This window comes from Halyomorpha halys, unplaced genomic scaffold (assembly GCF_000696795.3).
Source record: "Halyomorpha halys isolate HHAL.00 unplaced genomic scaffold, Hhal_1.1 Scaffold672.1, whole genome shotgun sequence".
Taxonomy (NCBI): domain Eukaryota; kingdom Metazoa; phylum Arthropoda; class Insecta; order Hemiptera; family Pentatomidae; genus Halyomorpha; species Halyomorpha halys.
Window position 1 is genome coordinate 499448 of NW_027110600.1, and position 12175 is coordinate 511622.

The 12175-nt window shown below is 29.2% G+C and overlaps 1 protein-coding gene across 1 annotated transcript in view; it reads right to left on the bottom strand.

Annotated features, from left to right (window-relative positions):
* LOC106685234 (putative inorganic phosphate cotransporter) overlaps positions 1 to 11824 on the bottom strand; it is a 26319-nt gene extending 14495 nt beyond the window's left edge. The window contains exon 1 of the mRNA XM_014427796.2: positions 11751 to 11824. Within this exon, the coding sequence (XP_014283282.1) occupies positions 11751 to 11814 (64 nt within the window). The 5' untranslated portion in view covers positions 11815 to 11824. The remainder of the gene's footprint in view (positions 1 to 11750) is intronic.
* Between the last annotated feature and the right edge of the window lie 351 nt (positions 11825 to 12175).

Genomic DNA, 12175 nt, shown 5'->3' on the forward strand with positions numbered 1-12175 from the left:
ATATGTATATGTGTATTGATTATGGAAGAAACAGATTAAAATTTAGAATTCATTAATGTAAGGAACAAGGAAGCGATAACGAGAAAAATTTTTAAAACAGATAATTTTAATTTGAACAATAATAAAACATGCTACGTGTCTTCAAAAGTAAGTGGAATTTGTCTTTGTACAAAAATCTTGAAGGAGCCTTCCAGATTCTGTATTAGTCAAATCATGAATTATTCGTGTTTTATTTTTCAGTCAATATTATCCTACTGGGCTACTTTCCTACTTTTAGAAAACCTTCACTGAGCTGTTGATAGCAAAAGTACATCTTCATCCTGTACTCATAAAAATTAATTTTCATAAAAAAAAAAATTATATAATTAATTAATAATTGCATCAATTTCAAACGCTTTTATGTTTTTTTGTGCTTCAGACTAATTAGTTTTAATTGAAAAAAAAACGTTATAGAACTTCTCCCAAAGTTTTTTGCAGGACTGCATTTTTGCCTTACACAACTTTGGTATTTAATGAGATTCGATTAGCTTAACAGCTTATGTCAGGTATTAACATATAGTTCGGGTCTATTACATGATAGCAAAGATAGCTTCTTTTGTTTTGTAAAACAATTATGCAATGTGAAATTTAATCTTCTCAAAGTAGCAGAATTTTCAGCAAAAGTTATTCAAAATTACTGAAATAGTTTTATTTATAAAAAATAAAATGTTTAAAGTTTTTAAAATAATTTAAATTAATAAAAGTACTTAATATAATATAATTATTAATGCTAATGCCGTAATAGTGTATCAAGCAAAAACAGAATTTTGAGTATTGACAACAAAAAATTTTACTTTTTTCTAGTTTACTATGCTGCAGTTCAAAATTAACTTGAATAGTTTTTCTGTTATCAATTCCTATTCGACAACAAATTCCTATATGACAGTCTTACAAAAACAATAAGTTTAGATTCATCCTTCCCCTTTTGGGGATTGTAAAATGGCCCAAATGAACTTTGGTCTATTATAACTTACTTAATTTTGGGATGATTTACGATACACATTCTAATCATTATGGTCTAAAATTAGTTACAATAAAAATTCTTTGGTAATAAAACTGATAATTAACTATGTCTCTTGATAATAAAAATGCATTGATTTTCTTTCAAAACTGGTCTAAAGCAGTTCGACAAACATTTATTAAATCTTTTAAGTACATGGTTTCTTAAAATTATGATTGGTGAGTTGGTACACTCTTGTTCCCAACGCCTCAATTACCATTATTCATTTACAAAAAGATCAAAAAATATTTTCATAGTTACATTATTTTAATAGATAATAAAAATTTTCCTTGACTGGTAATTTTAATTTATAGACCTATGTAATAACTCATGTACATACTTTGACATTTATTATGATGCTTTAATTTTCTGCTTAGCGAAGGAATGGATAACAAAGCACTACTACAGACTCATTACTAACCAACCGTGTATTTTCCGGTTATCTGAACACATCCTCCTTTTGTTTTCTGAATTACGGAGCAATGCCGTCAAACGATTCCCATGAACTCACCTTGCTATGGCTAAGTTCTCTCTTGACGAACAATCAAAGGGATTTCGCAGTTTGAGGGGCACAGTTCAGTGATACCTGCTTGGGCTTCAGGTATGTCTGCTCTCATATCGACCCCTGATTATGCTCAGCTCATGAAGACGAAGGATATTGTTTAATTAGTTTTTAATGCGATCTCTCCATGATCTGATTTGATCATCCGTCGGGAGGAATACAATCAACATAGGAAAAATCTCCGGAAGACTTACAGAGATTCGTTCCTACTAATGATATTAGGTTATGATAAAAAAAAAAAAAAAAAAAAAATCAAGAGTCAAAGAGAATTCTTATAATGGATAATTTAATAAAATCCTAAATAAATTATAGATTAAAATAAATTTAAACCAAGGTGGATTTCTTAAAGGCTACTCCTTACCTTCCATGTTAAGCACACGATTTTGAAAACAATTGCTACTAAATGCCAATTTCATATACCTTTATTACGTAAGAAATAAAATATAAATTATTATTAATACACCTGAAATACACCTGAGAGATTCCCTACTAAAAAGAAGCAATGAGGATAGATCGTGTATATTCCTAATGTTTCAATTAAACTCTTAAAAGTTTTCAGAAAACTGTACTGTGACCGAATAGGTTTCAGTAAGCTAGGATTCGCTGCTGTATTGATTTCGTACTTCAGAAAAAAAAGTAATAAAACAATAAAATATTATATTTTACTAAGCAGTTCTACATTTATATTTTATGTAAACTGTATTTTTATTTTTAATATAAAAAAAACAAGGGAAAGGGAAATTGAATCCTACGACTACTTCATGTGGTCTCTGGGTGTCGCGAAAGGAAGCTGGGGGACAGAAAGGTGAAGGCATCCTGTCAAGAGGAGGAAAAATCCAACTGACAGCAGAAGACTGACCAGCTATCAGACCCCGAAACAATAATAACCAGGAAGGATTAAACCTAAAATGGCTGAAATTGAAGAAGAAAAAATAAAGAGAAGAAACTTTTGGAAAATATATAGCATTGCTGAATTTTTCGTTATTATACTGCTAAAAAAAAATCATATATTATTTATTATTACCTTCAAAAATAAAAAAAAGTAGTAGGTATATGTTAATAATTAAAAATAAAAATTAAAATAAAAAATAAAAAAAATATGTAAGATACGATGAAAATATATATCTAAGTAATAAATAAACAATAAAATAATTAATTATAAATTAAAGTAATTCATATAAACTCTAATTTCTGGGAGATGATTAGGAAAAATTCGCGTTGTAACCTGTTATAAAATCCATTGCTCGATTAAGAAAAGATAATTTAAATTGTATTAGCGATCTTGTTTCAAACGTATAATTGAAATTATTTGTTCAATTAAATATTCTATTGTTTGCTTAATTATAATTGATTGGTAAACAGTAATCAAATCGAAAAGACAAGACGTACATGTATCAGAACTGATCAATTTTTAATTTATCAACGATTGGTAAATAAATACACAATAATGAAACATTCGATTAAATTGATTAATTAGTTTTATTCAGTGAAGCGATTAAACAATTATTATGAAATGATAATGACATATTCTCAAGAAATATTTGAAGTTGAACATCTTTTCAGGTTAGTTATTGGTTTTTGCTATGTATGATATCTAACAGTGCATACCTAAAACCGTTAGATTTAGTTCATTAACCCATTTAGCGCCGGTATTTTCTTTTTACTATGAAATTATTATTTTGAACAGAGTAACTTAGCATGGAAGCTTATATATAATTAATATGAAGTGTTAGTTTTGTACAAAAAATAAGAACCAATTACACTCGTATACTATGAATGGGTTATCATTGGATTCATTATTAAACGAAGCTTTCTGTCCAGTCATTGAAAGACCAAAAAAGTGCTTGTAGAGAACATGAATGGAGAGTGGAAAGCATTTGCAATAAAATAGCGATTCGCACTCTCAGTTTATATCCATTTATTGAAAGTAAATAAAGACCACTTAAAATCATCTTACGTTGCTTTGCTTTAATTATTAAAAAAAATTAATATTATTTTTAAATGGGCGTGTTCCAAAGATATTACTTAAGACTGAAGTAACTTTCTCTGCTAGGGTCGCCCTACAAACAGTCCCAAAGTCAGTAGGGTTGTCTTTAAGAAACCTCAATCTTACAAACCAAAAAAAAAAGTTTTATTCGTCAGATATGCCAGTATTAATTCAAATACAATCAATCAGCGATAATTATTATCTTTGATGGGAAATTCCCTTTTATGAGTAGAGTAAATATGACATTAAACATCACTGTCCCTTTTCAGGTTAAATATGGAAAGGAATGTGAAAGTTATTTTTATTTAGAGTGTGCAAGTAATTGTCATAGATACTATCAGTACTAAAATTTATTAAAAAATAAATGTGAAACTTTATTGCCGTTCAGACAAATTCGTTCTCGTTTTGAACCAGTTTCTTGAAAACGTCTACGAGAAATAAGATCAATTTTTTATAGAATTTCGTTCTAAAGATTATTTTGTGTTTTAGCAATTTTGATAACCTTGTAATTATTATTGTCGGTATTTAATTATTCTTTTGCAGCTATTGTTAGGCGCAAGCTGTTTTCCAAGTTTTTTACTGAAATGAGGTAGAATAAATAAATGTTTTTGTATTTTCTCGTGATTAAACTGTTATTGACCAATTTTAATTGATTTATAACAATTTATATCAATTTTAATAACTGAAAATATTTTCGGTCATACATTTATATATATTTTAGGCAAAATATAAAATTGTTCACTATTAAGAAAAACTTACATCTCAATATTGCATTAAGACATTTTCACAGTTCAAAGTGGGTTCTTAAATTTAAAAAAAATCTAAATCCTGGCCGGATTTTCTAAAATTACTGAAAATTTGTGAAGTATTTCCTAAAATTGAATCTTTTCATCCTAGATCAGGGGCGGTACAACAACTTATTAGAGAAGGAAAGGGAGGAAAAATATAAAATTTCTCACAATTCAGGTGATATCTACATCGAAACCTGCTATATATATAAAAAAAAAATTAGAAGTACAAAATTAAAATTCATGTTACTCCGACTTCATAAACACATAAGACATAATTAACAAAACAAATAGACAGAATACAAAAACAGAAATTACAGACTGACTTCCTGTAGAAAGAACGGTCATTCACTTTTCTTCATTTCACATCTATTCAATTTTGGCACAAAGCTAGAAATATTTCTATCATGCTACAAAGATTCAAAGAAATACTATGGTATGATTAATAAATGCTAAATGCACTTTAATATTCTCATAAACATGCCCTATAGTAAAAATAAAGTTATTTAGACAAAATAATCTTTAACTAATTATTAAAAAACTACAGCAAACAGAATATAATTTGAGGCTAATAACTAGCAACATTATTTTTTGATTACAAAGTCCATTTCTCATGGCAGTGAAATGGAGAAAATTTTTATTTATTTATTTAATGATTTACAACTGTACAAATAATAAATACAATAAGTAAATATGTTGTATGTTTCATTTACACTTGAAAATCTTGGGAAGGAACCACATATTGGTGGTACATCAAGCATTAAATTAAATTAGGAGGTCCCGTGGTCATCTTCTTTTCAGACACCTCAGAGGATTATCAGTGATTGTTAATGATGAAAGATTATGAGTTAATGGGTTAGGACGGGTAAGGAGTTTGGAATGAAATGACGTATATCTATTTTGGGCCAAATCTGCGAGCAGTTTGCAGCATGCAAGCGAATGGGATGTTAAGGTCTTTGTGGATGAGTTTATTTGTAACGTAATAAGGAGACTCTAGGATATTACGTAGGATTTTGGATTGTAAGGATTGGATTCGGGAGGAATTTGATGGTTTGATAGAGCCCCAGAGCTCAATTCCATAAGTCCAAATTGGTCTGATTATCATAGTGTATAATAATTTTTTGTAGTGAATGGGAAGTTTAGAACGTTTGTCAAGTAGGTATTGTAGCAACCGGAATCTACGAGCTGTTCCTTGTTTCAGTCTCGTGTGTGGATTCCAAGTAAGTCTCTTGTCAAGATGGAGTCCTAAGTATCGAATCTGTTCAACAGGCGTCAGTGGAGTATTTAGAAAGGATACTGTAGGGGATACAGGAGGGTGAGAAAAATAAATGCGGGTTTATTATGGTTTTTCAATAATCTAACCTTCTACAGGTAGTCAGTCCGTAATTTCTATTTTTATATTTTGTCTAATTATTTTGTTAATTATTTCTTATCTATTTATGAGGTCGGAGTAACATAAATTTTAATTTTGAATATCCGATTATTTTTTTCAATATAGCTGTTTTATTGACTGATCCTTAGGAACCATATATATATTTTAAAAAATTTAATTGAAAAAGTTATTTGCCAATCCTAGGAAAAAATAAAACCACGTGTTAAACGATGTTCATCCTATTCTAGAATTGGAAGGTCATGGATTCATTCTACGAGTCTGCCAAACAACAAAAAGCAACTAAGCAGGAATTCTTTTTAGATTTATAACTGTTTAAAATTTATTATTATTACCGTTTGATTTATTACTTTAACCTTGAGATTCTGAAGTCATCACCATAACAGTGAAAACAAATTTTAATGAATATTTAAATAAGTTATATAAGATTCTAATGGCTTTAGTTGCAAATACATTTAAATCTGTTTGTAAAGTTCTGTGAGAATTATTATTCCTAAACAGTTTGCAATAAATAAGGTCATACAATGTAATTAACAAATATTATTATAATTTAAAAACACCATATCAGCCTATAGATATCATGTTTCAAACATCTAAACAAATAAATACGGTAACTACATTTTTAGAATTAGTTACTATGGCTGGCGCATAGATTAGTTTAAGTCAGAAAATGTCCGAAGTATGTTATGTGTTTTAGACGTGGTAGAATGCAATATAGAATTTAATATTATAATATACAATTTTTAATTTTTTTATACAATGTTTTAATATTCTAACTTATAATAATTTTAGCTCTCTTTCTAGATAATTTCTGTTATCTATCCCGTAAAACATGTTTTTTGAATACCCAAACATGTTTTGGAGGACAAACAAGTTCGATTTCAACATGCTCTACAGCTTGGAGAACACAAACCATTTTCTGACGTATTCTGCTTTTCTTTCCCTTTCAAGACAAATATCAAAGAAATATTCAAGGTTATTCTTAAGGTAGCCACTTATAATCGAAACATTTATAATAAATTTCGCTTTTTGTAAACTTAGATATGTGATTTCTAATATTAATATTAAACCTTCGAATTCCTCTCGTATTCAATCCTTAAAATCCGAAATCCTTCGTAAAATACTCAATTCTCCTTACTTTGTCACAAATAAAATCATACATAAAGACCTCAATGTTCCCTATGTAACCGATCTAGCCTGAACCAGATATCACTCCTTCCATTACAAACTCCCTAACCACTCAAACCCCCTAGTTTCTAACCTTGCATCCTCTTCCATTCCTGATAATCCTCCGAGGTGCCTGAAAAGAAGATGGCCACGAGACCAGCTAATGTAAAATAGCATAAGAGTGCTACCAATGGGTAGTTTCTTTACACGCCTGTAACACTCCAGTTTAACTTAGATCAGATTTACTAAATGTATTATAATGTACAGTTGTAAATAGCAATAAATTAATATTTAAAAAAAAAAAATTATTATTATACTTGTATGTATGATGATGGCCATAGAATTATTGATTTCGCATTAGACCATTAGGGACCAATAGAGATATACTTTCGGAAAATCAAAATAATATTAAAACATTCACTTTTGGAAGTAGAATTCATTTGGAAGGAGCTTTGATAGGTTTTGAACCAAACTGTCCTGCCCAGAGACTAAGACTTGAACTTGAACATTGCAGCTATACAAATCTGGTGCAGCGCGCGCATCACACAACTTTCTCTTACTAACCTTTTATGAAGAAAAAAATTTATTTATCCGTTGTTATGAAAATTCGAATTTTAGTTTTTCTCGAGGTGGTTAAGACAAATATAAATTTACCATTTTAAAGAATACAACAGTTTATTAAAAGATAACGAAACCCTTATGCAATCGGGAAAAATAGAGCGGTCTCGGCATTTTTCTATTTAATCGGAATTTTTTCCATTTTTCTCGTTTAGTTATACAAAGAATTCAGTGATATTTTGTATTTATACATTATTTATTATTTCTAACAACAAGAACTGGATATAAAACAAAATTAATGGTACATTAGAAGAAGATGTTTTAAAAATTTGTAATTTAAACTTTGTTATACTGTTTCAATGAGGTTAAGTCCTAGCTGATATTAAACACCGTTTAATTGTATATTTATGTACAGAGTTTAATCAAAATCGTTCGAGTCGTTTCCGAGAAAATAGGGAAAATGTGAAAAATCTATTGAATAAAGTGGCACTTCCGGTAGGTCGATTTTAGCGAAAAAGTTGCTGTGAGGACCCTGCATCTACTAGCAACTATATATGATTTCAGTTACTTACGACTTTTCGTTTTTAAGCATGCCTGTTTACAAACAGATAGACATTCTTTTACGAGACTAGATTTTTTGAACTCAGGGGACCTCAAAACATGAATTTCCGTCAAAACCCAATACATTCTCTTACTGAATATTTCGTACATAGGTAAGTGGCAATAAAAAATCGAATTGCTGATTTTTTCCGGATTTAAGAGGTATCACAGCTAATAATTATTTTTATTTCCCATCACCTTTAATGAAATTACTCTAATAAGAAGCTATAATATATTTTTATTCAACTAACTCAAACATAACGATAGTTGAGATAGCATTTTAAAGTTTGATAAGATATCGTTCTCATTGGTACATTTAAAAACAGCAGAAACAGAATTTGTTTTACGCTGAATATATAACAACTACTGTTCTACTACATGTTAATGCCATCTCAAATTGACTGTATATTTTTGTTGGATAACTTTAAAAGAACAAAAACAAACTGGTTTGGACATAAACATTTATTTGGTTAATCTAAAATTTAAAAAAATTAAACATAAAAATAAACAAAAGATGAATAAAACAATGAATGAAAGTAAAAATAAAAATGGCCTTTCAAATAAAATAAAATTATGAAATAAATTAAATTAATTAATAAATTAAAAGTGATGAAAACAAAAGATATAACTTTACAAAAAAAAAAAAAAAAATAGGATTATATACAATAAATATTGGTCGACGAAAGGATGATCCACTCCGATAGGTCAGTGGAAGATATTTTGCTTATCGATGTGTGTAGGTAAATAGACCCCTGTAATGTTCCAAGGTTGGTGTAGTGGCTCATCGATACTCGAAATATCCAGAAGCCAAGATTGAGAGCACCTTGGCAAGGGCAGACAGGGTCTAGTTGTTTTTATGAATTATGTGAGCCGATTAATTAGCAACAATTCATATTGCACTTTGAGGCCTGAAACTCAGAAAAGGTCTGGTTCCAGACTTTAATGTTGATTAACACCCTCACAATGTCAATAAATAATGCTAAATCCACGCAGACAAGGACAAACGGTCATGGCCACTAATTAGCTGGAACTCGTATTCAAATCGAAACCCAGAAAAAGTCTGGTTTAGGATTTTAATATTGACTAAAAACTCTAAAAATGTTCACAAATAATACATTATAAACACAGACAGGGCTGCTTACAAACGATCATGTCCACTAATTAGCCGGAATTAAAAAACGAACATGGTCGGTCCGTTGCTAGGTGACGTCTTAGCAACGGTTATCAACCCTTAGCAACTGTCTCTATTACTTAATTATAACACACAAATATAAATATAAATTTTTCTTCTCAAATGATTAAATCCAATTAAAATAATATAAATACAAATAAATGTAACAAAATTAAACACTATCCTAAACTAAATACTATTTACAATAAAGTAAATAGTAAAACTCGAATAAATTATAAAATATGGCTTTAACATAACAAATTATATATAGAAAAAGGTAGGATATGAATTATTTTTTACAAAGTCGTCTTGAACCTAGATACATTATTTAAAACAATAATCAAATATTTTCTCGATCGCCAAGCAATTTATGAAACACTTTTCGATCTTAATTAAAATTGAAGAAGCTGGTTATTGTAACTCTATTAAATTTAGCAATTAATAGTCTAAATGGAGTGAAAATACTATGCTAACATAGTTCGGCATTTAATTCTTAGTGATTGGTACATTCTCTCGTTTTCGATGTTCTCATTGGTACATTTAAAAACTGCAGAAACACAATTTGTTTTAACGCTCAATATATTCTACTAACAAATTAAGTATAAAAAAGCTAGGATATGAATTATTTTTTATAATTTACAGAATACAGAGTCAAGTAAAAATAATTTATTTGTAATTTATTAATTTAAATTATGATTCTTATCACTATCATAATTTAAATTAACGTATTTTAAATAAATCATTATTTAATTCATTTCATATATATAATATCATATATATATAATTTCACTTAGGAAGATGCCTTTTTTTCAGACTAAATACTAAACCAACCAAAAAAAAGAAGGTACTGGTTGAAATGCATTGTTACGTAGAGCGTACGGTTGCATCTGATATTGTAGTTAAAACTAACGGTATAGTTGAGTGAATTAATAACCCTAATGTTATTAACAATTTTTCAAAACACGTGTCTCGATAATCTTTAAAAAATGCGGGAAATAAGATTATTTGGAAAGTGACTACAATCCCCATAAAATGAAATAATAATCACCGAAATCTGACCATTATTAGCTAAGATAAAGTATATACTATCAAACTATTCAGTATTTTCCAAAATTTAGATACAAAAAGTTATACGCATAACGTTAACTTTCTAGACAAGACAAAAAATGACAAAGGTATGCCCATTTTGAGCACTGAATTGTTGAACGATATTTGGATAATTAAAGAAATCCTTTATAGACCATTAAAATTATTTTATTTGCATAGTGCTATTGATTTCAGGAAATATATTCAAATTAAATCTAAACATAATAATGTTGAAATACTAGCTGTCCCAGGATCTGTAAATCCTTAAAAAAATCAAAAAAATCTGTTTGTACGAAAATTTCGCACGGTTCAGTTTATTTATAACATTAATATGTTTACTAGGTTGATTTTAATCCTTTAAATGCTCACGTTGGGGTTATTCATTGAATTATACACGGAAAGTAATATTTTCGTTATTTTCAACGTGATAATGCAAATTTTTAAGTTAATCGCAGTACTCATTACAATTTAAAGTTTAAGTATAATCGAATTTCTGTTTGAACAATTACTGCCAAGGATTATGAAATTTAATTTTTTTATTAATTTTACAATCGAATTAAATCAAACTATATTTCACTTTTTACATAAAATTTTCCAATATAAATGCAATCGGGGTTTATGCAATAGGCTCAGTGGTTTATTTAGTCGGGCACGTTAAGCACTGCAATCAACAGATGGTTTTGTTTACCTTTCAAAGCTGACTAGTTTTCTAAGCATTCATAGAACCTTATGTAAATTATTAATTTATCGTTTAGATCGTGATATTTAGTGGTATTTATTATAAAACATTTCAATTTTTAGAAAATAATATAGTTAAGATTAAAGATTTTTTTAAAATTAGAAATTATGTTTTATTTATTTTTTTTATAAGCTTTTAAAAGGGTGGACAAGAAAGAATATTTGAAGCATTCTGTTGAAAAATAAGATAACTGAAATAATATAATATTTAGCAATTTTTAAACGTTAATTAATTACAATGTTTTAGTTGGAGACACTTATCACAACTTTATTCCTTTAAAAAAACGAATTTTCTAGAACGTTTTTCAAAATTCTAAGAAATAAGTCCTAAAATATTCACGAGTGCCTCATTCATAGTTTACCAACTTCTCTAAACCAGAAAGTAGGTATTGAAATTCATTAGTTCATCACGAAATACACAATTCGAACAGGGACTACTTATTATTTTTAGATCTCGAGGGAAAGTAAATCAATACACTTTTGTAATTGTATCGTTTTACGTATCATCTACGAGACAATTACGGATTTTGTAGTAAGTCAACAGATGCAGCATATAACATGTCAAAATTACCAAGTCTTCACAACACTTCCGAACTCCACCATTTCTCACTTCCCTTTCACCCTCGCTAAACTACTAAGAGCTAATCCTAGACCTAAGACCTACCTGAGGGCTGCCTCTCCAGTACTGACTTCTCGTTCTTGGAAGACGGCTGTGGTGCTGAACCCATAGTGGAACCCTGACTGACGGCCGGTCGTCCCAGGACACAATACTATACCCTCTTGACCCCCTCCACTCCTGAGTAGCGTATCTCAGGCGGTTTCGTTTGTTTAATCGCAACGTCCTTCTCTTCTTCCGCGATGTCTCGCTTGGGGTATGAAGGGTACTTGAGTACGTGAGCCCGTTTTGAAATTTCTTTGAATTGTGAATCACAAAATGGACGACGTAACGGATGGCTTTATAAATGAGACGATACACGAAGCGATCAATTTGATGCAAAACATATCATAGTATGAGATACATGAAATGATGAATTTAATAAAAAGAATAACAAAAAGATATCGATTCATGAAATGATGAATTTAATGAAG